Raw genomic sequence first — 27,770 nt, forward strand, 5'->3', positions numbered from 1 at the left:
TGGAACATAGTCCACTTTGCTGGCCTGGAGCATAAACTCAGGTAGCAAGATACAGTCTTGATGTCAAGCAAAATAGGAAATTAAATTTAGTTATTAACAAGAAAATCCCACTTTGCTCTTTGTTGGCTCCACCTTGATTCCCTCAACTATGTTGTTGCCATGCACTGCCATCCCTTCTCACTTATGGTGCTCTTTGAATTACTCTGATCCAACAGGACATATCGTTTATGCTCAAGCTTTGAAGACCATGGCTTCCTTTATCAAGTCAATCTCTCTCGTGTTAGAGTTTCCTCTTTTCCTACTGCCTTTAATTTTCCTAACATTCATGCTTTTTCCAGCGAATCTTGCCTTCTTATAATACATCCAAAACAGGCAATTTCAGTTCAGTCGTTTTTGCTTCTAGGGAGACTTTAGACTTGATTTGAAGTTGCACTCACCTATTCATCTTTCTGGCGGCCCAGATATCCATAAAGCTCTCCTGCAACACCACATCTGATATGAATCTATTCTTGTCAGTTTTCTTCAATGTCCAGCTTTCACATTTGTCCACAGTAACTAGAAATATCGCAGCATGGCATGGATGATCTTGGGCTTGCTCTTCTGTGACACATCCTTACTGCCCTTTAAAGTCTCAATCTTCTTCTGATCTCTTGGCTGTGTTCTCAGTTTGGACTACTTACTAAACCAAGGTGCAGAAGATCTTTGATAATTTTCACTTCTTCACAGTCAACATTAAAGTTATCTATATTTCTTGCAGCCATTACTTTTCTCTCTTAATGTTAAGTTGTGACCATGCTTGTACACATCCTTTAAAAAATCTTCATAAGTAGCTGTTTCCAGCCATTGCTCAGATACTAGTCTGTCTTTTTCTGTAGCTAACACAATTTTATTCTAAAATGTGTACTACTGGTGCATGCCCAGTTAGCCACACCATCCAATACTTTTTCCAGTCAGTTCATTATTTATATTTATTTTTTAATTTTGTTATTTCACTTATTTTGTTTGGTTCATATTAAATCATTTAAATATTTCTGTCTGAGCACTTTACAGGAAAATGAGAAAATGAGACCATTTGCATATGTTTTATAAATTTTAATTTTAACAGCAGCATTAGTAACATCTAAGCTAACTTTTGTTGTTTGCAATTGCTCCTCTCTTGGGTTTTGATGCATGCACTAAAACTAAATAGCTTCTAAACTGTTAATTCTTCCATTGCTCCTCTCATATTAATATGCTTCATGCTCAGCTTCCTTTAACTGCATTACATACACTGAAGTCTATAGATTAGAGAGATGTACCATAATTGCCTGGAAGAGTGATTATTATCTCTTTTCTATATAATTAGGATCAAAGTTTAACTTTCAGATCTTTGATTTTTCTCATTAATGCTCACCTTATTCATTCTGAGAGTTGGAAGATACAGTCCCTAGTAGCATACAGGAAATGATTAAGTAAAATGAAGAATATCACATTTAATCTGTGTAATAGAAGTGAGAGGTGATAATCATTCTTTATTTTTCCTTTCCAATACAATTAACCTCTTTCCTCTGAAATCTGCAGAGAATGCTTCTTACATCTCGGCATTCATTATTTAATATTATTTGAAAAGGTACAAATTGTTAGCATATACAGTGAAATTGAATCAGTTGATCTTGGATATAAAATCGTCCAGATAGTTGTTTTCTTAACACTGAAGCTACTCTTATTCCTTTATGTGGGGAAACAAATTATATAGGTGTGGTATAGTTGCAGCCACTGATTACCACACTTTATACTTGGGATTGTTCTTTCTCATAAAAAAAAAAAGACAATCTGGCAAATATTAGTTGCCTTCCACAGAATGATACTATATTAATAAATGTTCTATTACATAAGAATAGGAACAATTTCTTACAAAAAGCAAAACTATCCAACCGCAGTTGGACTTAAAATTTAACAGTCTTGTTTTATTGATTTCTGCTGGTTCCATTTGCTTCAAGGCTGTTCTTACTTTTGATCAATATGTAAGTATCAGTAACAGTTAAGCATGTTACAGTAAACTGACTTTGCCTTTTCCGTTGCTCATTCCATTCTGTGGCCTAGAACTATATTGTGCACAGAATAAAACTTGATCACTTTATTTTGAATTTTTCGCTCAATTAGCTGTTCTGTTTTAACTGCTAACTAGAAAACACCCAATTTTATATATTCAGTGTAACACATGGACATTGTATTTTACAGTGTCTAGTATTCTGTTTAAAAAGACAGTGCTCTAATTCTCCAAACCAAATCCCTTATGAATACACAGTGGAAGTAAAGATCAGATTTAAGGAACTAGATTTGGTGGAACTCTGGATAGAGGCTCGTAACATTGTCCAGGAGGCAGCAACGAAAACCATCCCAAAGAAAAGGAAATGCAAGAAAACAACGTGGCTGTCCAACGAGGCCTTAGAAATAGCAGAGAGGAGAAGGGAAGCAAAATGCAAGGGAGATAGGGAAAGTTACAGAAACTTGAATTCAGACTTCCAAAGAATAGCAAGGAGAGACAAGAGGGCCTTCTTAAATGAACAATGCAAAGAAATAGAGGAAGATAACAGAAAGGGAAAGACCAGAGATCTGTTCAGGAAAATTGGACATATTAGAGGAACATTTTGCGCAAAGATGAACATGATAAAAGACAAAAATGGGAGGGACCTAACAGAAGCAGAACACGTCAAGAAGAGGTGGCAAGAATACACAGAGGAATTATATCAGAAAGATTTGGATATCCCAGACAACCCAGACAATGTAGTTGCTGACCTTGAGCCAGACATCCTGGAGAGCGAAGTCAAGTGGGCCTTAGAAAGCCTGGCTAACAACAAGGCCAGTGGAGGTGATGGCATTCCAGTTGAACTATTTAAAATCTTGAAAGATGATGCTGTTAAGGTGCTACATTTAATATGCCAGCAAGTTTGGAAAACTCAACAGTGGCCAGAGGATTGGAAAAGATCAGTCTACATCCCAATCCCAAAGAAAGGCAGTGCCAAAGAATGCTCCAACTACCGTACAATTGCACTCATTTCGCACGCTAGCAAGGTTATGCTCAAAATCCTCCAAGGTAGGCTTCAGCAGTATGTGGACCGAGAACTCCCAGAAGTACAAGCTGGATTCCGAAGAGGCAGAGGAACTCGAGACCAAATTGCTAACTTGCGCTGGATTATGGAGAAAGCCAGAGAGTTCCAGAAAAATATCTACTTCTGCTTCATTGACTATGCGAAAGCCTTTGACTGTGTGGACCACAGCAAACTATGGCAAGTTCTTAAAGAAATGGGAGTGCCTGACCACTTTATCTGTCTCCTGAGAAACCTATATGTGGGACAGGAAGCAACAGTTAGAACTGGTCATGGAACCACTGAGTGGTTCAAAATTGGGAAAGGAGTATGGCAAGGCTGTATATTGTCCCCCAGCTTATTTAACTTATATGCAGAATACATCATGCGGAAGGCTGGACTGGAAGAAACCCAAGCCGGAATTAAGATTGCCGGAAGAAATATCAACAACCTCCGATATGCAGATGATACCACTCTGATGGCAGAAAGTGAGGAGGAATTAAAGAACCTTGTAATGAGAGTGAAAGAGGAGAGTGCAAAAAACGGTCTGAAACTCAACATAAAAAAAACTAAGATCATGGCCACTGGTCCCATCACCTCCTGGGAAATAGAAGGGGAAGATATGGAGGCAGTGTCAAATTTTATCTTCCTGGGCTCCATGATCACTGCAGATGGAGACAGCAGCCCTGAAATTAAAAGGCGCCTTCTTCTTGGGAGGAAAGCGATGACAAATCTGGACAGCATCTTGAAAAGCAGAGACATCACCTTGCCAACAAAAGTCCGAATAGTCAAAGCTATGGTTTTTCCTGTCGTGATGTATGGAAGTGAGAGCTGGACCATAAAGAAAGCAGACCACCGAAGAATTGATGCCTTTGAATTGTGGTGCTGGAGGAGGCTCTTGAGAATCCCCTTGACTGCAAGGAGAACAAACCTATCAGTTCTAAAGGAAATCAACCCTGAGTGCTCACTGGAAGGACAGATCCTGAAGCTGAGGCTCCAGTACTTTGGCCATCTCATGAGAAGAAAAGACTCCCTGGAAAAGACCCTGATGTTGGGAAAGTGTGATGGCAAGAGGAGAAGGGGACGACCGAGGATGAGATGGCTGGACAGTGTCTGCGAAGCAACCAACATGAACCTGACACAACTCCGGGAGGCAGTAGAAGACAGGAGGGCCTGGCGTGCTCTGGTCCATGGGGTCACGAAGAGTTGGACACGACTAAACGACTAAACACGCTCTAATTCTCTATTTGATTTTGAAGAAACAAAGCCACATGGAGTAGATGTATTTCAAACAATGTACACATAAGTATAAGCCTGTCTTTTCATTTGTAAATGGTGCTTCATTTGATGTTACATGCATGTGTTAAAGCTGAAATTACTGTCTCAATAATTTCTGATATCTAATTATTTATGATAAGTCAATACTATAGTTGTTCGAACCCCCAGAACATGGCACATTGTATTTATGTATTGTAAGGAATCTAGGAAAGACTTGTATACTTTCCACAAATTGTCTGATATTAAGCAAGGATTTGTAACCAAAGTAGGGGGACCTCCCGCTGAAATTTTAGAGTAAGGATTCCCCCATCCTGGTGCACAAGTTGCTCCTTATTTAAAGTAAGAAATGGTGTCCATACAAGATATACACACAAAGTATTTCAGTCTTTCCGAAGTCTTCTAAAAACATTATCATTGTGATAATCAAATTATGAAAGGCATTTCAGATTAATAACATAGTGACATACCTGTTTTACTTCTAATTCATTCTCATCAGTTCCTGTTTAATAGCTGTTTCAGAGAGGAACTATATGGTCAGTTACCATGGGATTTGCTCCACTTATAAAATAGATGAATGTGACTTTTTTTTTGCTATCCAGAAAAAAATGCATATAAGGCTCATTCAAATTGGTCCAATTTATTTGAAGCCAAATCAGTTTTTTTTCTCTGCCTCTAGAGTGCTACAACTTTTTCACAATGGGAGAATTTCATCAGGCTTTTCTCCCTGCAAACGTTGTAAAGAGGGGGCAGGCATGTCTGTATTGCCAGCCTTCACTTCTTTCCACAAAGCTTTTCTATAGAAAAAATAGCATTGAAAAGGTACTTCAAAGTCAGAATACAGAACATCAAAAGTCTGGATTTTGCAGAATGCATCATGATTCACAACTCAGAATGATTGCATTTGGGATCATCCCCCTCTCACAGTCATCCATTACTCCTTTCCAGTAACTCATGCAGGAATTGCTGATCTCTGGTGACATACACTAGTTTAAAATAGCTTATGTGCCACCAGAGATCAGTAATTCCTGTCGGTTTTATTTGAAAATAAAAGATGGTAGTAACTGATGAGTGATGGGAAAAGGTTGATTCCAAATGGAATCATTCTGAGTTATGAAACATGATGTATTTTGCATAATTATCATTCTAACTTTTGAAGTTCTGTATTCCGAGACTATGAAGTATCTGTCCCATGTTATTATTATTTTTATTTGTATAGAAATGCAGTAGATTGAAGATGGAGTGGGGAGGATCCCCAGAAAATCTCCACCAGGCTTGTCTGAAAAAAAAAAACCAGATAAATTTGCACTGGCACATACTCTCCTCTCTGGTCCATCCTGAATGATATCAGGAGACACTTGCAAGTCTTCTCTCCCTTCCCAGCATCCTGGCATCCAGCCAACACACGCACCAACCCTTCCTGTGACTCTTTCCTGGCTGCATGTATAATAGTCCTATCTACCTAGGGAGTTTCTGAAATAGTTCAGTTGGCGTTTCAGCTGTTTCACCCCAACCTTCAGGCAAAGTCTCACTGTGATGCAGGAACATCCCTGTGGAGGCAACATTTCCCTTGCTCTTGGCTGCACCTCCTTCCACTCTGGGATATGGGACTCCTCTGGGCTGCAAACCATTAAAGGATCAGCAGAGACGGTATCAGGAAATTTGCATCACAACCGGCATGAAAAATGAACTTCCGAATCAATCTGCAGCCCCTGAATGGGCACTGTTTGTGATTTCATATTTAAAATATGCTGTGAATCAAATTGCAGCAAAGCCGAATTGTTCCAATTTAGCTCTCCACCGTCACCACACCCCAAGTTTCATTTGCTTGCATGACGAGATTTATTAAGTACAAGCAAAAATAGCACAACTGGTCTTGAATTTTTGAGTTGAATTGAAATAATAAAAATAATGAAAAATTATTTTTCCATATTTTACAAAATTATTTTGTCAACGTTATCACCATTCCCTGAGTCATATAGCAATGTTGGTTTCAAACAGAAAAAAAGGGTTAGGACAATTTTGTTGCAATGTTGATGGGTACAGAAGTGGAGAAATCAGAGTTCAAAATTGTCAGAGCTGGATATTCATTGTAGCAAGGAAGTGAATATTCTAGCAAAGAAGTATATAGTCTCCTCAAGAGGTGATGGTAGCGTCTTATGACTTCAGATACCAGATGAAAGAATTATTTTGAAAAAGTAACAGCCAGATGATGGGCTGTCATTTTTTTTTATTTGTTTGATAGTCTGAGGCATGTGGGACTGCACTGTAGGAAGCATTCAAATTACCTGCTGAGGTCCATCATTTTGGACTATAATTGGTATCTTCTGTCTGTTTAAAAGGCACATCAGCTTCAGGAGAGTTTCTGAATCATAATAAATCCTGCTACCACTGCAAGTCTGTAAGACATGTATCATTAGTATCTGCTAGCACAGACTTCGTAGATGTCAACTTTGTAGGCCAAGAAATAGATACAGAACTGTACTGATTCAAGGTACTGCTAATGTAGAAGGAGAAACAACAGAGGGTAAAAGGGGAAAGTTTAGCTTCTGTTAAAAATGAATGAAATATTGCAGGAGGAGAAAGTGGCACAGGATCTACTGGTAGAGTTCTGGTGATTTAAAGGAGACCAGTAAAGTTTTGTGAATTATTTAACAAAAGGTATGTAGTTTTTCACCCACTTTAGGCTACTGAAATGAGGAGAGCTTGGGTCAGCAATGGCACACTTTTAGGATTACAAGTTTCATTAGGAAATGGAAAGCAAGCCCTCAGCTCAAAATATGCTCAGAATCATCCCATTCTTTAATTTTAACTGAATTCCTTTGCACAGGGCTTTGGTTCAGGTAAAACAGACAGACAAAACAAAACAAAGTAATAATTGATTGATTGATTGATTGATTTTGTGTAATTTGTAGGTGGCCTTTCTCAAAGAGGGGACTCAATACCTTTAAAGTCTATCCATCTCTGTCTTTTACATTAATGGAATCTGTAGCTCCTGTTATGGCTTGGATACATGGTTTACATAAAATTGGAAAGAGGGTTAATGTTTTGTGCTTATCACTTCATGTTGGAATGTCAGATCTGCAATGTGGGTTACCAAGTGAAGAGGATTTATTTTTTACTATTGTTTCCTTTCCTGGTTGAAAGCATATATGTGTCCTGCTCCTGGGTCTTTAGCTAAGAAGTGGTTCATGAATATCTACTTCACCTGACCTTTTATGCCATTCTTACTTATATTCAGTGGCCATCACACTTTTGCATAGTTCGACCTGTACAAATCTGCAGCTGCAGATTGCAGCAGATTTAAGGTCAGTTTTGTGGTGTGCACAAATTTGTATCATTGTCCATGAGTAATACACACCCAAAATTGAAGGAAAGACTGTTTAATTAGTTGCAATCAGCTGCTACTGCTGCTGCTGCTATTGTACAGGTAGAGATTATGTCGCTCCTGTTGCACTGGATAGTGGCTAATGAATGGTAGCTGAATATGCGAATTGCATTTACAGAGAAGTATTACATTTGAAATGACAAAGATGACAGGAAAGTTCAGTGGGTGTTAAATATTAAAACTGTCTAATTAAGAACAGCCATATAAATAGTCAGATTGTGGATTAGACTCTTACTACATGTTTGCAATTGAAATATGAATGTATATTACCTATAGCACTAATTGCACCCTAACTGGAGACTTTTAATATTTAGTATTTGCACGTATCTGTTTCAGTCCAGGTATGGCTAACTAAGTATTGGGGTTAAAATATACTGGCTGAAATACTACTGCTTATGGTAGTGAGTCACACTAGAGTAGGCCATTGAATTAGTGGGGATTTGGTGAGCAGCTTCTCCATAAATTCAAATGGGTTTACTCTAGTTGTAACTTAAAATACCGAGCAACAAGATTTCAGCCAAAATATCATGTCAGTGGTATGAAAGTGCTTAAAGTTAAAGACTGAGGCCATGATCACTAAAAAGGTGAGGAAAGGGGGACGGGATTAAATAATTCATGATACATGAATGCCAGTTCTTCTCAAAGTTAAGTTCTGGTTCTGAAGGCGATGGTCATAATCACAAAATGAATCATTCTGGATAGGTAGTTTAAAAGACTGTAATCTAGGATGATGGCTGTCATCTACTATGATATCATGGGAGGCTATACACTTGTCTTCCTATAAATTACCAAAGCAACAATGACAGATCACCTCCTCCAAGTCCCAGAAACAATAATAATGCAAGGAAAATCTGCTATTTTTATCATCTTTTCATGTCTTTTAAAAGTAGCTTCACTTGTTTCTTCACCATTTGTCCAGGAATCCTGAACATGTTTTCATATATGCAGTCTAATTCACATTCTACGTGATTCAATTAATCTCTAATTTCCACATGCAATCAGTTGTTGATTGCTTTGTTTCTACTGGCATATGCTTTTTGCCAAAATGTGTTATATTATTTCTTGCTCCTCGGTTGTTTGATACTTATGTTTGATGGGAAAATAATAAACTTTCTTTACCCAAACTGACATTCTACTCCTATTTAATAAAATACTACTAGCAGAAATACTGAAAGAAACTAGAAATGAAGTACTTATGATTAACCTTGAATATTCCTGCTTTGGTTATGAAATAAATTAGATATATAAGCAAAATAAATTAGTCTCATACCCATTATTTCTCAGTGTTATAAAATTTTAAATTGTGATTGTTTCCCCTCATGTTAAGTTTTGTGCTTCCTAAAAAATCCTACATAATGGCACGAGCAATAGGTCTCATGTACTGAATATATGCATGCATGGATGGATAGGCATGAGGGATTTCAACTTTGTGGCAATTCTGAAATCTTCTACACTGGAATAAACAATGCTTTGGTCTAGTGAGGGGCACCATAGACTTCCCCCAACTTGTTGATTTCCCCTAAATTGACAGTTAATGCTCCCGATGCCACTGCCATTAAAATTCAGTGGCAACTGTTGTAACATTTTGTGATTCAAGTTGGTGCTGGAAAGTCCCTTCTGCAGCATGGGAGTCCTGTGGATTGCTACTTCAGAGAGCTTCCCTTGTATTTAGAAAGTAAGAGAAGGACAGAAGTGCTGTTAGGGACTGAATTGAAGTGATATCACAAAAGATCTTGAGGAGCAACAAGGGATGCAAAAGCAGCCAGGGGTTCCTCACAAGGAACTCATAAGCAACATGTTGACCACCCCTGTGCCACAAGACTATAGTGTTTGGACAATCAAACAATAGTGGCTCCTGCAATTCTTTTCTTGGCATATAGAGAAGTTATCTTGAGAAAGAACATGCAAATGGTGAGTTCATACTCTGGGAATAGGAAAACAAATACACTATTCTTCCACCCCCCTCTTTTTTAATCACAGCACAAGGATAAAAGCAAAGCAAAGCAAAGCATGCTGCTTATATACCACCCCATAGCGCTTCAAGCACTCTCTCGGCAGTTTACAAGTTAATTATGCAGGCTACACATTGCTTTCCCCCGCAAGCTGGGTACTCATTTTACCAACCTCGGAAGGATGGAAGGCTGAGTCAACCTTGAGCCGGCTACCTGGGATTTGAACCCCAGGTCGTGAGCACAGTTTTGGCTGCAGTACAGCGGTTTAACCACTGCGCCACAAGGCTCAGTGCGCCACGAGGCTCAGTGTAATCTCTTTGCACAATCTTTCAGAATCAAAGAAGAATCACTCAGATGCCCCCTCTTGCTCATCATGTGCAAAATTTATTTATTACATTCATACCATACTGTTCCTCTGAAATAGTTCCTCCAAAGCTGCTTACAACCTTTTTTAAAGAAACAGAAACAGATAAAAGCAACATTTTGCTAAAATCTTAACAAAACAATATAATCCCACTGCCCATAATACCATAAAGATCAAGCAATGTACATTAAAATGACTATTACAATTGGGTAGGAAAATGATCTGAGAAGATACATAATTGGTTCACAGCTGATTGGATTATTGGATTTACTTACTTCTTTCCTTTCATCACTAGTCACTTAATGATGCTGACTGGGGAAAGAAAAAACAACACTTGCCGAAAGGTACCTAGGTTGCAGGGTGCCTGTAAGTTCCCTCAAAACACCATAGGAAAAAAATGGCTATAACTGTACTGTACTGTATTGTTTTGTCCAGTTTCCTACTAAACTTTAATCCCATATACCTCAAATGCAGCATATGTTTTGCATGTAGAATGTGCCAAGTTCAATTCCTAATGTCACCAGTAAAAGGAATCAGATTCAAGGAATATGAAAAACTATTGCCTTTACCATATAGAGCAAGCAAACTCATATGTTCCAAGGGAGCTTCCCTATGTTTCAGACTTCCAGGGTATGAGACTAGTAAACTATATGTTAATCTTGACAGTTTGTTTCTGCGGAGTTCACAAAGTTATTTTTCTTGTTGCTCCTAAAAGGGGTAACAGTAGTAGTTAATGTGGCATTATAGATTAAACTGACAATTAATTCAACAGGATTGTGTTACTCCTAGTGAACTCTGCCATCCATGTTAAATAAAATATTGAAGAATTGCAAAGTGCATCACACTGTCAATAGCCTTCGTTTGTGTCTGGTGTGTTGGTATTTACAGTGATGAAGCTCCAGGCAGCCAGTTGGTTACAGATAAGTTTCACATTGACTGGGATTCTGTGCTTGTCAACTCTGATAATGTCATCGTAGCTCAGTTTGATGGAAGAGGGAGTGGATTTCAAGGTCTAAAGATCCTACAAGGAGTCCATCGTTCCTTAGGATCAGTGGAAGTGAAGGACCAGATAGCAGCGGTAGAGTACGTATGTGCAAACATTTCTTCTATTTTTTTAAAGAAATGCATTCCTAATTTAATACAACAGATTGGACAATTACTGAGCTTTATATCTTTGCTGCAGTGGATCAGCATAATACGTTTGGTGTTGGTTTATTGTATAATATTAATTAGGGGATGATTTCTGTGACGTGTAATCTTTTTTCTGCAACGATGTTTGAATTTATGGGTAGACTTGAACATGTTGATGAGTAATCCGGTGAGAAAGGCCAGATTATTCATAAATATGTTTGAACTTGCTTATCGGTTCAAATGTAGGTTGAAGAAAAAATGTGAAATGTCATAGAAATCCTCCCCCCACCTGCCCCAATGATGATGATGATATGAACCATATGCTGTGAACCATCAAGTTTGATAAAGCAGACTTTTAGTCCTAGTCTGACTGCTGTACTTTATCTAACTAGTATTTTTATTCAATGAGCAAATGTTGCACGATGGAGAGTATGTTTCAAATTTTGTTTCAAAATGTATAACTAAAGCTGCTACAACACACTTAAGGTATAAAGAATACAACTGTGTCCTACTTCCAAGCAGAGAATGCTGCTTCAGAAGTATAAATGACCAACCTGCAGCAAGAACTGATGTACAACTTCAGGTTGTCTGGAAATTATTTGTCAATTCTTTGCCTTTGACAAAGTGTTTTAAACACTTTAGTCAAAATGTGCATACGTTCATCTAACAAATACAGTAGCTTTAATCATGATATGCACATGCACAAATGTCAGAATAATTGTGTTTTAACAAAGGCAAACCAAAAGAAAAAAAAATCCAGCATCTCGTCTATTACCACAGGTGCAATGATGTAGTGGAACTGGGATTCACAGGGTCAGAGTCCTATGACTTCTGATTAACAAGTACTGTGAGATCCACTGTCTCTTCTCTTTGGTTTACCTGTTCTCTCAGAGCTTTACTGCAATTCACACAGTAGCTGAGGGAGAAAATGCTTCTTGCAAATTTGAAAGATACTTAGTCCTAATATTTGAGGATGATTTTATTGGATAGGAGGAATTAAAAGCAATTATTTTTACAGGTCTACTCTTGGTAGAAATAAAAAATTGCTCATATGGATCAACCCGACTGCTTACACTTTTAGACTTTTTTTTGGTGGAGGGCAGTCTATGGAGATGATCACGATGAGCACCTGCATTTCCAAATTTACCACTACACTGTTTAGTGGGTCCACACTTTCCATATAGGTGACTAGTTTAAAGAGCTTTTGTCTGTCCACTGCTTTATAGAGTGCTATGTAGAGTAAAACTGTGATATTGCATGACTAATGTTTTTTCATTACATTTAAAAGAATGGTGAGGAGACTCTCCACATAACAAAGAATGCAAAAAATGCCTAATTTTAAATAACTCTCAGACAGTAAATGATAACTAAAAATGAGCTTTCACCCTGCGTCTTGAAAAACAGGAGGATATCTGTGACCCAATGAAAGTTAACCACATAACTTGAGGAATGTTTAAATTGGCCAAAGCAATTAATGCCCATCCAAGTTCAAAGGTTGTATTATGCTTTAGTATTATGTTGCTTATAATATGTGGAAAGGATGGTTCCAACACTATTTTTAGTTTCTTAGGTTTCCAGCTGAGGCAGTGGCAGTTGTGCCCTAGATTCATACCATCTAAACAACTCTTCAATGTTTTAGCTTTTTTAAAAAAAAATCCCATGGAGGATTTCCATGGAGGATTGATTGCTGCTGAATTTTTTGTGTGAGATCATTCATAATTTTGATTTTCTCACAATAAATCCTAGAAACCTCCGGCAGGTATTATTAATGGGATCAAGAAGGCATTTGCAAGCTTAAAGTTAAATATACAAAATTTACTTAATATTCCATGCTTTGACTCTTTGTATTACGGTATTCAAAAATATGTACAGTCTATTCTTTATGGAAGAAATAAGACAGTTGAACGATGACTTCTCATAATAATTCACCTTCCTCATTACAGATATTTGCTGAAACAACCATTCATTGACTCTAATAGGCTGAGCATATTTGGAAAGGTAACATTCTGGAATGAATTAGATGTTGCAACATACTCCTGGAAATAGCATGCTATGTGTGTATCTGTGATTATTAATATCCAGCTCCCAGGAAAGGTTTTTCAGCAGTTACTGGCCATTGAATGACTGTCACTCCTGGAAGAGACAGATGGTCTGACTTCATTTCTGGACCTGATTTGGCACAGAAGTGGAGTGTTTGGATATCTCAATAGTCCAGTATCTTCCTGGATAGACTCTGAAGAGTTAAAAGGCACTAAAAGGCAACTTCCACCAACAATTTCTATGATTGCGTAGAATAGAGATGGAGGGACTTTCTCCTACATGGAACCCTTCCCCAAGGAGGTTTATCTGCCACCCAGTTTTTGACAGTAGGCAAATATATTTTAAATTTTCACAGACCTTTATCATATTTAGAGATTATATCACTGTTTCTTTTCAGAAAAAAATCTTTTCACTTTGATTATAATGTTTGTTGTATTGTATATGCCTTCCTAAGAATATGTATACTGAAATAATACAATTTTTGGCCCCTATAAAATGCCAGAATTCAAGTACTGCCACAATCTAAAACAGAACAAACAAAATAAAATCCCAAAGAGACAGGACAGTGGTTTATAATCTGCCCCATAGTCAGTCTGAATCAATTCGAAGTTAAGCTTTTCAAAATTCCATATATTCAACTTACCTATTGACATCAGTGAGACTGGAAGCTCTTTTGTTTGGCTGGATTATATTTTTGATATCTAACGCTTTTTTTTCTTTTTGTAGAACATTTCAAGCAGATAAAATAGTTTCAAATAGGTTTTTGTTTTGTTTTCTTTTTGATTTAGTATTCAAATTTTGCTAAAGAAAGCAAAGGTTAAGTTGCATATAGGATGTTTAAGGATCAGGGAGGCAAACCTTCCTGCATCTCATGTTCCACATAAATATATTTATTCTGGACTGCTTGTATTTCCACCCTCTTTCTCATAGGTTTTAGAGCTCAATGAGTTCTAAAAATGGTGGTAGATTTTGGATGTTGATTACTGCTTCTTTTTTGATTGATTGAGAGAGAAAACTAACTAGTGCGCTAGTGGTAAATCTCACAGCGAATGCTATACTGTAGTAATTTTAAAGTATGTATATATACAGTAGTGACACCCAGTGAAGTATAGTGGATAAAGTGATGACTAGGATTCAGGATGCCTGGATTAGAATCCCCACTCAGCTATGGAAGCTCACTATGGATGTGAAATTGATAAAACCACTCTTTAAAATGTCTCACTTACCATGAAAACCCTATTAGAGTCTCTATAAGTCAGTTCTGATTTGATGAACATAACAATAACAACAGATATACAATGGCAGAAAAATTTCATGCATTCAGTATTAAATAAAGTACTTTAACTAGAGTCCTCATCAGTCATTGCTTAAATAGTCTAGGAAAATGTCCTTGTTTTCTTCTCCTTTGTTCTTAGCTTCTCTTCTGTTTTTTTTCCCCATAATATACATATAATTTGTATGATTTCATACAAACTGCATAGTAATGCACAAAAAAGCTCTGGGCAATAATTTCACACAAGACTTTGTTATCAATATTAAAAGAGAACAAAATTGATAGTGGCTGAAAAACACCTGTCATCCTCAGCTGTAAGGACAAGAATGTGGCAGTACCTAGCCCTAACATGTGAGGAGAGAACATTCCTATGTGAAGATCGTCAGAGACATATAAACCCATTGTGATTACAGTAGCCTGTTTGTTTTAATCTCTGGCAATATGTATTATTGATAACAGTCAAAATCCAATTGTTTAGCCTAGTAAATCACACTAGAGTAAGCCCATTGAATCAATGAGGATTTTTTGAGTCAATTCGTTCATAAGTTCTAGATTGGCTGTCCAGATGTACAGAGATTGCCCATTGAATTAGTGGGGATTTTGTGAGTTAACTGTTCTGTAAATTCCAAATAGTACTCTGTCAAGTCCAGATACTTTACTATACTAAAGTGAGTCATAGTTAGAATATGCGCATTTGAATCAATTGAATGTGATATCAAATCCCCATTGATTTAATGGGCCTACTCTGATGCCCTTTACTAGACTAAGCAACAGGATTTTGTCCAATGAATAATCTTTAACATACACTACTAACTTGTTCAATTTTATAGATAAGCTAATACCATAAGGTCATACTGGACATGTGGAATTAATTAGGAGTTTGCATCCTAACTTTCTAAATATTGTTCTCTGGTCTTTTGTGGTTGGAGAACCATTCCTTTTCATTTGGCTGTCATTTTTGAAATTTGCCATTAATCATTCATGTGTGTGTGTGTGTGTGTGTGTGTGTGTGTGTGTGTGTGTGTGCATATATATATATATATATATATTGAAATTTGCCAATAATCATTCATATATATATATGAATGATTAATGGCAAATTTCAATATATATATATGCACACACACACACACACACAAATATATACATATTTTACTGATATACACATTTTATAGCAAGAATTACATTACAGCAGGTGTAGATGTGTAAAATCTGAACAATGTATGCACTTTAGTCTGTGCCTTGGCTTGACTAATAGTAATTATTTTCCTTCAAGAGAACTCTCCCTCATCTTTTTTTAAAATCTGCTTTCTTCCTGATATTTTTTTATGCAAAATATTAATGATGCTCACATGGAATCACTACAAAAAGGCTAGTAGTTAACTAGTCTTGTATATATATATATACAAATTGTTTATCACTGACTTTACTTAGAACTAATTCCATTAATTTGAATGCATAGGCACTCACATCCTGTGGGACATTTCAGCTTTTAAATTTGCATAAAATTACCACTGTAGAGGAAAAAGTATCCATCCATTTTCAAAAGGGTGGTAGGATGGAAAACGGTAACAAATTTCTTCTGAAGACCTTACTGCTGGTCATATAAGTTTTATATTAGGTTTGCTAGACCTTAGATTTCCTTTCTTAAGAGTTTGTAATAGATCTACAAACCATTTTATATTCAGCTGAAGAAGAAAAAAGACAAAAAGCTGGATTTTTAATCTGTTTCAACATTTGTCATCTTCATCAAAATAAGGATACAAATATTTAATCATGGCCACTTAGTACTCCTTGATGGGCAAAATATTTTTGGTTGATGCACATATGCTAATGGAAGTTACCTAAATGCTTACTGTCATTATGTGCTCAAAAATATTTTGTTAAAACACTTCTAGGACCACCTGGCCATATTTAAAAATCAGTTGTTTGATTCCCCCCCCCCCCCCGCCGCCATTATTAGCTCCTTGCATATAAGGATTTATCAGAGAAAAGGGTATTCTAGCCTTCCCTTCTTTTTTCATCTGATAATGTTCAATGTGCAAGGATTTTTAAAAGAAGATATTGATATAGAGATGTAGGGGTTGTGAGTTCCCCAAAATAAAGTGGTATGGTTCCAGAAATGCTTACCACATAATATTCCTAAACACATAGTTATTGAAGAAATAACTCAGGAGATCTCTAATTATCTACTCAGATAAAGAGAATGTATATAACTGGCTGCATACAGAAAAATTGCAGAAATGTCTACATTTCATTGGTAAAACTCAATGAAATGCTCACAGAAACAGACAAATACAAAAACTCTCACTGAAGCCGGTAGAGGAGATCTGTTCATCTCACAGCTGAAGGAGGTGAGGAAGACTGTGTCATTTCTTGTTCTGTGTGTGAGAACAAGACTAGCAAGCATCAAGGCAGATTCCTTTTGTAACAAGCACTTAGGCCAGAGTGTAACCTATCCTAGGCCATGAAGCCTTCCAGCCTGGCCATTTTCCAGGGGAACATAATTTAGGCGTGGGTGCAAAAAAGGTGGCATTCCCAGGATGGAGAATTCTTGGACTTTTGAGTCCAAATTGAATAAATAAACAAACAAACAAATGGCACATCCCTATAATTTACACACACACACACACACCACTGAGTATAACACACATAAGAAAACTTCATTTGATGTAAGAAAGCATGGAACTAAGTCACAACAGTTACAACTGAGTTCAAACCATATTTACAGAACAAAAGGGGAAATTAATGGGAAGGGAAACTTCCTTGATCATCTAATTATGACCCTGAGACATTTATTTATAAAGAAATCTAGGGTGGTGACCCCCCCTTTTTTTGACAAGGTCCAGAGTCCTTAATGGATAATCTACTAGGAACCACTGAGAGCAGCTGGCACAGCAAGAGCTGTTGCAAGGCTGAGGGTCTTTCTGCCACTCCCCCCTTTTCTTTCTCCCTCCCTAGACCAACCTGGGGATTCCAAGGATCACTTTTGCCAGAGGTCTGTATGGTCACTTTTGAAATTAATTTGTGAGCTACATGTAGCCAGAAAGCCATATATTACCCAACTCTGAAACAAATAAGCAACAAAACCACTCAAAATTATGAATAAAAAGGGTAACTTAACCTGTGCCTAATAAGCCTGACTTAAACTGTGAATTTAGCAGGCTTGTAAAAGCAAAGCATGTTTAGCACCAGATGTCAACTAATAACTTCAGTGTACATGCTCGCCATTATTGCACTGTGCATCAGTTTAAACATGTATTTTTAAAGCAAAAAATGTCCTAAACATCTTTGATTGTCTCTTAATTGTTGCTTTGTGGTCCACAGAAAGTGAGGGCGAGCCACAGAAATAGATGTAAATGAAAGAGCCATAGAAAAAGATATAAATGCTGTGGAATTGTAAAACAAAAGACTGTTTCATTAAGGTAATGATGGGCACATTTTAACTCACATTAGGTTGTTTTGTAGGGCTACGGAGGATACATTGCATCAATGATTCTGAAGTCCAATGAAAGGCTTTTCAAGTGTGGAGCTGTGATTGCACCAATTACAGACATGCGATTGTATGGTGAGTAATAGACCACAGTATTCAGTACACACACTATAAAATCAGCTTATTTTTTTGTCTGTGGAGGAGATGAGACATTACAGATATATGAATATATCTGTGGCAAATACTGCACCCCGGGAAAGGCTTGGTCCATTTTGCAGTCCTCTGCTGTTTCGTATGTAGTCGGATTAACACACTCCACCCAGAAACAACTTAAGTGAAATAAAGTTTTCCTGTTTCCCATGTACAGCGTCAGCTTTTTCTGAAAGATACCTGGGCCTTCCATTTAAGGAAGAACATGCATATCAGGTGAGAAAGTGGTCCTGTGGGGTTTGGGTCCCAGAAGACTTTGAAATGTAAAGCATTTACACATGTGTGTATTTCTTTCTTAAAGGCCTCCAGTGTGTTACATAATATCAATGGCTTTAAGGAAGAACATTTGTTAATCATCCATGGGACAGCTGATAGTAAGTATTTACATAATGTGGCTCCTTTAGCACTGGAGATTGTCCCACAAAGAAGCTCAGTGAAAGGAAGGCATGGTGACGGCATGTGTACTGTTTGATAGTACAGAGCTTTATCTGCCCCGAGAGAGCCTCTTGTCAGATTCAACTGACAGTTTTAGATATGAATAGACATATCGTTTTAGACATTTCTCTTAACTGAATATTTGTAACTCTTAGCAGCTGTAGGTACCAATTTGTTTAAATCGTATAAAACATCATGTCATTGGCACAAGGCAACATGTATTAATAACTGACAGCATCAATATTTAATCAGCTTTTAAATTATTCCCAATTCTGCCATTGGCAAAATATGAATGTCAGGGGGAATATTGCATGCAATATCTTAAAGCAAATTGACCCTTTCAGTGCATCGATGGCTGCTTGTTAAAGACTTATGAAGTGTCCAGCAGGTTTGGCTTATTTTTCAGGCAGACAGTGTGGCCTGTCCTTCATTCTTGATGTAATTTGCCCCAATATATACTTCTCATTGCTTCCACCACCCAACCATGTCAGAGCCACATGATTCCTTCTCCTCCCCCTTCTCCCTCTCTTCTGTATAGCAACTTCAACCATACTGCCCACTCCCTCATCTTAGGGCTTGGCGTGTTTAACACTTGAAGATGGATCCTTTTTGGAATGGAGTGAACAAGGGTGGAATCCCAAGGGGTTTTCAGTATTGATGTTTCAGATATGTGTTTCTATCATATGAGAGAGGGGAAGGATGATCCCATTTTTATTGTTTTTAAACCCACCCCCATAGGTTGTATCATCAGGCCTGAAATACTTACCCTTAGTCTTCCTTAGTCTAAGGAATCATATTTCATTTAACTATATTTTCTTAAATCTGTTTCTTTTCCTATCTACCCTGCTCCCCAAACCATGTTTCTACCCTTGGGTAGAGAGGTCACGTCAAAAGTGTTTTTAAGTCTTTTTCTGCAACAAGGGATAACATTTGTTGAGCCAGAAACGCAAAGGAGATGGAGAAAATGAATGCTTGAATTGGACTTGGAGGCCATGTGTATATAAAGCGTGTGCTATGGCCCTTCCTTTCCAATCTTGCCCCAGAGAAAATATCTCAGATTCATTCATTAATACAAACAGATGTTTCTTTGAAAGTAAAAAAAAAAGATAATTCAGATTGAATGCTTATGGGGAAACCAATTTTTTTTAACCTCTCAAGGACTGGTCCTAGCTTTTAGGGAGTGGTGTTAGATATAGAATATTTCAGCACACTCTTTCTCCTGTCTCAGTCATCTGAATCCCAAGTTGCTAGTATGTAAGTCAGTCTTACTGTAGCAAAATAACTAGTTCAAAACATTATTAAAATTTTAAACGTTCTATATTTTTTTATTTAAAAGATCTTGGCATCAGCATTCTCTACGAATGGAGAGGTGCTACTCTTCAGATGGGGAACCAGAGCAAGGTGCCAGAAACACAAGGGAGTGGAGGAGCTTCTTTCTCTCCCTTTTCCCAAAGCCCAAGCATCACTTTCCTTGGTATTCCTGAATGTCCTCTGCCTTGTGGCATGGGCAGTTCACAGTACTGGGGCTTGATTTAAAAAATGCCACCAAACCTTCTTTAACACCAGTCAAAATCTGCTAAATCCCAACCTGTTTTTGACTAATTGTATACACTTCCCATATTTATGCCTTCTGTCATGACCTGAACTAAAACTAGACTAACATTTTGAGGGAAACAGGTTTTCTTTAAAATTGTCTGAAGAAATACTATGAAATTATTGTGTGCTAATTTCTTGGATGGCTTCAGACTGGGTCCCCAACTTACACTACAAAGCCTACTTTTGCACTGCTGAAGGGAACAATTGTGTAGCTAGCCACTGTTTTCATTTTACCAGCAAAACTACAGTGTAATGAGGAGGAATGGAATGCTCCCTTGGAAAAATCAACTGAATTGACAAGTTTCAGCTTCAGTTGACTGGTTTACTCTTTGAGGGTCGGCCTTGTAGCTTAAGCACATTTATCCCTTTACTAACTTCTTAATCAAAACACAGAGCTCAGTGGTGAATGTATCTTAGTATTTGGCTGTGCGAGACCATTTCCAGGAGACAGATCCAAATAAATCCTTTAATTCTAATCGTGTCCAGTGCAGGAGATATTACTCAGCTGAATAGACAAGAACATTACTGCAATTTCACAAAATGGTTTTTCTAAAATATTTTGAGAAGTTATTGTTGGAAAATCAATACCATATGTAGACAGAGTGCCTAACAGTACAGACATCAGAGTTAAAAAGTAATTCATTCCACAATAAATATTGGAGTAAAGTACCTCTGTTTATTACGTCCCCCTGTTGACGATTTTGGTATTTATCAGGAAATTTCCATTTCTAACCATAGGGCATACACATTTATTGTGCTATGGCACAATAATTCTGTTGTGCTGTCTGCAATTCAGATCTTTTAGAGCTACAGTACAAACTGCAAACTGTAGCAGTGAAGTAGAATGCATGTTGAATCAAAGTTGATCATCCCATGGAAATGCTCCGCATGTGAAAAACACTCTCCTATTCAGACTTTACTGTCTTTATTGGAAGAGCTAAGATTAAGAATACCAGGGCTAGTCTATTTTTGTCTATTCCAATCATCATCATCATCATCATCATCATCATCATCATCATCATCATCATCATCATCATCATCATCATCATCATCATCATCATCATCATCATCATCATGGTTTATGTATCTTTTTTCATGTGTTCAGAATATTTCACAGACATTACCTCATTACAACAGTACTGTTAAATATTATCCTCCCTGTGTAAAAAAAGAGACATGAGTTATACTTATATAAACACTAACCAGCAAGTAAGTCCCATTTGAGTGTAATGGGATTTGTTTCTTACTGTACATGCAAAAACATGTAAATCATCTAAGGCCACCTTCTTGGATAAAGGAGATTCGAACCAGACCACTCTCATGCTCTCATAGCCACTATGCTATAGCTATTCTCATGTAAAGAAAGAAAATGTTCCTGAAACTGCTAGGAAAGGATAGTATCTCATTCATAGTTTAGTTGCTTAACAAGTAAGAAGAGCACAGTCACTGAAGTCATGACAGTGTTGTGGCTCATCTGATCCACATTAAGAATGCCTTTCACTAACATTCAGATGTTGTTGTCCCATAGCTAAAGTCCATTTCCAGCATTCAGCAGAATTAATTAAACATCTAATAAAAGCCGGAGTGAATTATACTATGCAGGTATGTATTACTTGGGAGTCTCTAGCTCTGTGTATCTTCAACAATTTCAGCACAATTTAAAGTGATTTTAGGTGTTTATTGAATTCCTTGTTTCCTTACAGATATTTGTAGCATACAGACCAGAATTCTAATGATGTTCACATAATTTGTGTAAACTGACACACTTAATTGCAGTTAATTAATAAGGTGCTGGGTGGCATCATGGTTGTGTGCCTGGTCTACACAACCAAGATATATCCCAGCACCTTGCTAATTATTCGTAATTAGCTGTCACAAATTTCAAAAACTTAATGCAAATGCCAGTAGAAATCTGACCTTAATATTACAATATATATGTGTATGTCATTTGAATAGCCTCAATATTTTATTTGTGCAAAACTCAATCTGTAACAGAGATGGTGCAAATACAACCAATACATTAAAATGTACAGGTAATAAAAGAAGAATACTGCTTGAAATGATTAAGCCTCCTCTCTTAAACCCGGTGACCAAATCCCATAATGACTCCTCTGCTGGTGGAACTTCTTCAATTAGAATCATGAGAGGGAAAACTCCCCACCCCCCTTCATTCCCTGTGCCCCCCAAAAGCATGCTGCTGAAGGATGGGAAATATTTTGGAGACAATTTTCAGGCAATGCCAAGGGAGGAAAAGAGCAGGAGGAAATTCTGACTACAGTCCCAGCATGAAATTCGATGGTCTCACTATTTAAAATTGTGGCCAGAATCCTGTTACTTTTATGTACTGGTATAAACCAATGTAAATCACGGAGTGACATGCTACTAGTGACGGAGTTGATGCTTGTATTTCACATTTTGCACCAGTCATGTGAATTGACATATAATGAAGCATAGACTCCTTAACTAGCAGCGGATTGCTGCTTTACACTGTTTTACTTACAAGGTGTATGTAAGTGATAGGTCTCGGGCCAGTGATGTATTACTACTATTATTGCTATGGTGCAAGTGATTCTGTCTGTTCTGCAGGCTGCCCATCATGTCCCCTCCCTCCTTCAGTTCAGCAAATGATCACATACTCAATCACATGCCTGTTTGTATCACAGATAGTGAGCCAAAGGGGGAGAGTTCTTGGGCAGTTACCCTTATAACTTGATTCTTCTCAAAAGGGTTTTGACCTGTTGTTTATCTGGATGCAGCTAGTTAGTCTATATTTCAGTATTAGTAGAAGTACTACTGATTATCACTTCTTCCTATAAGAAGCTTAGAGGCTGAAATTAGTTTCTGGTGTTGTTAATAGAATGGGTGATGGCGAATAAACTGAAGCTTAACCTAGACAAGAAAGAGGTGTTTCTGATCAATTGTAAGGCAGAACAGGGAACAAGGATTCAGCCTGTGCTGGATGAGGGTTACACTTCCCCTTACACTTCCCCTGAAAACACAGCTTCACAGCTTTGGTGAGCTCCTAGATTTATCTCTGATCCCAGGTCTCAGCAGCAGCCAGGAGGACTGCATTTGCCCAGCTAAAACATGTCCACCAGCTATGCCCATTCCTTGAAATGTCTGAAATGTCCACAGTGACCTGTGCCTTTGTTCTGTCCAAAATAATGCAACAAGATTATTAACTGGACATATAGTTCCCCTGGCTGCTAGCCTGTTTCTGGGCACAATTCAAAGTGCAGGTTTTTACCTATACAGTGGTGCCTCGCTATACGATGATAATCCGTTCCACTGAAATTGCTATTTAGCAAAATCATTGTCTTAGCGAAAAGCATTTCCCCATTGGAATGCATTTAAACCTATTTAATGTGTTCCAATGGGAAAGAATCATCGTTGTCTAGTGAAGATCGGCCATAGGAAAGCCGCTTTGCGAACCGCCAATCAGCTGTTTAAATAGCTGTCTTGCGAAGCGTAGGTCCTGAAAACACCCGTTTTGGGAGTGCGGAGGGAGCTGTCAAAATCATTGTCTAGCGAAAATTGGTTTGTGAAGCAGGGACCAAACATTGTCCAGTGAAATTCCCCCATAGGAATCACTGTTTTGCGAATCGCTATAGCGATCACAAAAAGTCAATGTCTAACGAAAAAATTATCATGCGGGGTAACTGTCTAGCGAGGCACCACTGTAATGCCTTTAACGACTGGAAAAAACACATATCTCCATACAAGCCTGTCCAGCTTTTTAAGATTTTCAGAGCATTGATGTATTGGGGGAGGGAGGTTACACAGCAGATGCAAAATTCTTAGGGGCACACAGCATGCTCCTGCAGCCGCTCCTTGCACTCCTCTCCCGTCCCCCGTCCCCAGCACTCCAGCTCTGAGCCATCAGAGACCTTGAGCAGCTCCATGGCCTCTTTTATGACACCAACCTGGGGACTTCTATCACCCTCTATGCCCTGCCCACCCACATGTTTTGTCACAGAACCAACCTGTGATCTGCACCCCACAATACTTGCCTTGCCCACGGTTTTGGCATCCCATGCTACGCCACTGCTTCAGGGAGTTATTTCTCTTGGCTCTGCCACCCTCACTGGCATGATTGGTGAGGACGTGAGAGAGGGTGCTCTCTGTTGCTGCTCCCAAACTGTAGAGTTCCCCTCAATGACAGGCCAGGCTGGTCCCTTTTTTTGCTGTCCTTCTATTGGCAAACAAAGACCTTTCTTTTTCAAGCAGGCTTTTCTCCTGTGATTTGCTGCCTATATTTTTAAAATGGGGCATTTTATGTAGTAGTCTTAATTAAATTTGATTTAATTGCTTTTTTTATATTATAATAATTCATTGTATTTTTAGCATTTAATATTGTCCTTTCTGATACGGTAAGTCACCTTGGGTCTTCTTGTGTAAAAAGGCAGGGTAATAGTAAGAAAAATGAATGAATGAAATGGAGACTGCCAAGGGGCAGAATTACACCAGACCTCCATGCTTTGGAGACTGAAGATACTGTTATCATGTGAGAATAATCGTTTGAAGAAAAAAATGGGCCTTTCATTTTTGATTTTAGGAATATTATTAGGAGTATTGTTAAAATGGCATCTTGCCTGTACTTTGCAGAACAGCACTTAGTACTCATTTCTGTATGCAAATGCTAGACATATCAATACTTCAGCCTACAGTCCACCCAGGATATGAAAGTGTCATTAAGCATTTCCTTTTGGAACATACCATTTGATTCGTTTGTAAATGCCTGTTATATCCACATGTTTATTCCAGTGTACCTTGGGCTATTTTAAAGATTGGTTGTTTCCATCAATATCTGAGGCAAACCAAGTATCTATTTCCTCTCAACTATCTTGAAAATCTGTATGAGAAAGGCCATTTTAAATAAAACATGAACATACATTTAGTGCTTAAGCATTTAGTGAAAGCCATGAAATGCTAGTTTAAAATATCAGGAAAATGAATTTCGGTTTGCATTTTTATGAGCTTTGGATGAAGCTGTAACACCTCCTAATGCATCCATTTGGTATTGATGCAGAACCATTTGAAACAAATCAAAGATACCCATATCATTTGATTTTTAAAGTTTATTTCTTTTCATTTTCCCTCTCCCAGATCTACCCAGATGAAGGCCATTACGTCACATCAGAGAAGAGTAAATATCACCTTTATAGCACAATTCTCAGCTTCTTTAGTGCTTGTTTAAAGGAGGAAGCACCGATTTTATCACAGGAACCAGAAGAGGATGAATAAAGAAGCCTGTTTGTACAGAACTGAGGGCACTTTCAGAGAGGCTCACTAAAACCATAAATAGAAGTGACTGGAGGGGAGCAGAGTCTATGGAAGCCCAAGGGCAGCTAAAGGATATACCAGTGGAACAGAACATTTTGTGACATTGTGCTACTGAACTGGTATTTGAATACAAAAGTCCAAATGTATTACCAAGGGACAAAACCTACACCTTTGTGGAAGGCCAAAGGTTCAATGCAGTTTCCTGGAGGAAATTAATTTTGCATAAGAGTAGGGTTAGTGCATGTTGATTCCGTTAAGATTCACTGTTTGTTCTGTATGTAGTTGTTCTGTTTTTATTTAAAATGCACATAATTTCTCAATCTCAACATAAGACACACCTCTCATATGTATTAAGCCCACTAATACCAGAACAGGAAAGCTGCAGTCTAACAGTCTATTGTAATTTTACAATAAGTGAAATTTGTATTCACTGTCAAGTTTTGAATTACAGTACTGAGGACATGACATTTTGTTTCAGTTCACATGGGGAAAAAAACAGATAAATCAGAAACCATTACTATATTTTGGTTTGACTTTTCTTAAATAATCAAAAACAGACATTCACTCTTATTACTGTACCAACTATAAATCTGTAAACAAAATTTTGGTAGTATACTCTTGGCCTTTATGTATATACACAGGATTCCTTTCACAAAAATGTTTGTGTGCTTGAACAGTTTCTTCAAGCCATAATTATAGCTATGTTTAAGCAACAACTAAAATAATCCCCCAGTTACAAGTTGTATCTTTTGTTTTACTAAGAAATGTTTGGATTGTGTTTCTTTCGTATTGTTTACAGTAGTCAATAGTTTGCTGGTTACACTCTAATTTTAGAATATGCTACTTTGTCACATGTAAATTAGATACATGAATATTAAATTATAGTTTCAGATAAAGAAATTTTATTAACAATGTAATGCCATTGAGTAATACTTTGATGAAATTTTGTGAAGCTGGTTCTTGATTTTTTGTTCATTACAGATGGGCTTTGATCATCCTATGAACTTCAGTGGTTAACACATCACAGATGTTTCTGTCAGTTTCTATTTGGTATCTTATAGGTTCCCATTGTGTTTCAAGAAATATTTAAATTCAGCCAAATGATCCTGCCCTCCAGTTTTGTTCTTGATCAGTGCAAATGTGGCCAAGATCAAATTATTGGGAAATAGGAAGGAGCTGGAAAATAAATCCACTCCTGTCAAAAATTGTGTTTGAGTGCTATAGCTCTACAAAAGGGAGCCTGAAGTAGAGTCTATTTATGAGAATTCCTTGGTTCATGGATGGACTTGGCAGATCATTTTGCACACTCCACAGCATTGAAAGGATTCTTCCTTCCCTTGAACTCCTGGCAGAGCATCGAAATTATAGTGGCTAAAAAGCCCTCTAGATATGGAGAATGAAAAAAATTCAGGGACCTACAAACCAGAATTAGCTTCAAGTCTTCCTACAGTAGATCACCTCTTATTGTTTGTTCTTCTCAGCTGGCAAATACTGTCTCAATAACTCATTTAATAACTGGTAAGAGAAATAAGTCTATTTACTCACAGTTCTGAATAGATCAAAACAAACAGCATTCTGTAGAAAAGTAATGACTAGTTACATGAACAGAGCTAAAATGACTAACTGGCTTAATGACTAACTCACTACATGGCTGACTGAATACTGACCACATAACGCTAATGGACTACATACTGTCTGACTAAAAAGAAGCAGGAAAAGGAAACTTGAACAGAGAGATGTGGCTCTCTTCAAAATCTGAGGGAAGAATTGGTTGCTGTTGGACTGATTGATGGTCACTCCAGTCCAGAAAGGTCACCCTGAGCCAAACCCTCTTAAAGGCAGCATGCAGAAGTTGCAATTATTCCAACATGAACTACATTCTCATGTTTGAAAATGCACCTGGAAATGTCAAGATGGCTTTTGATAAGGGCATCATACATCCAAACAGATTTCTCCAAAACTTCCATGTTGTTTGGTCAAGTTAGTTTCTACAGTGGCCAACCAGTTGCCCAAGGGAGGCCAACAAGCAGGCCATAAGTGGAACTTCAGACAGACTGTCCCAATAGTGTATTCCTCAGAAAGTGTAGGGCAAAGGAGCATAGAATTTACTATGGAATGAGAGTATCTATTAGTTACTGCACTTAGCCTCATCCAAGCCCATTTTAATCTTCCTTACGTTACTAGCCATTACAGCACTTTGTGTAGTGAATGCTACTACTTATTTATGTGTTGTGTGAAGAAGCATTATTTTTTTATATTCCTGGAATCTCACACCAGTTGGCTTCCATAGTAATATGAGAGAGGAACAAAAGCTTCCTTCCA

The 27,770-nt window shown here is 37.7% G+C and overlaps 1 protein-coding gene across 2 annotated transcripts in view; it reads left to right on the plus strand.

Annotated features, from left to right (window-relative positions):
• DPP10 (dipeptidyl peptidase like 10) overlaps positions 1-26,365 on the plus strand; it is a 784,532-nt gene extending 758,167 nt beyond the window's left edge. For both annotated transcript variants that reach the window (XM_072984457.2, XM_020779615.3), the window contains exons 20-26: positions 10,936-11,130; positions 13,122-13,176; positions 17,960-18,059; positions 18,292-18,350; positions 18,436-18,508; positions 21,694-21,767; positions 25,272-26,365. In XM_072984457.2, coding sequence (XP_072840558.2) covers positions 10,936-11,130; positions 13,122-13,176; positions 17,960-18,059; positions 18,292-18,350; positions 18,436-18,508; positions 21,694-21,767; positions 25,272-25,409 — 694 coding nt within the window. In that variant the 3' untranslated portion in view covers positions 25,410-26,365. The remainder of the gene's footprint in view (positions 1-10,935; positions 11,131-13,121; positions 13,177-17,959; positions 18,060-18,291; positions 18,351-18,435; positions 18,509-21,693; positions 21,768-25,271) is intronic.
• Positions 26,366-27,770: the final 1,405 nt, after the last annotated feature.

The sequence above is a fragment of the Pogona vitticeps genome, chromosome 1, assembly GCF_051106095.1.
Source record: "Pogona vitticeps strain Pit_001003342236 chromosome 1, PviZW2.1, whole genome shotgun sequence".
Taxonomy (NCBI): domain Eukaryota; kingdom Metazoa; phylum Chordata; class Lepidosauria; order Squamata; family Agamidae; genus Pogona; species Pogona vitticeps.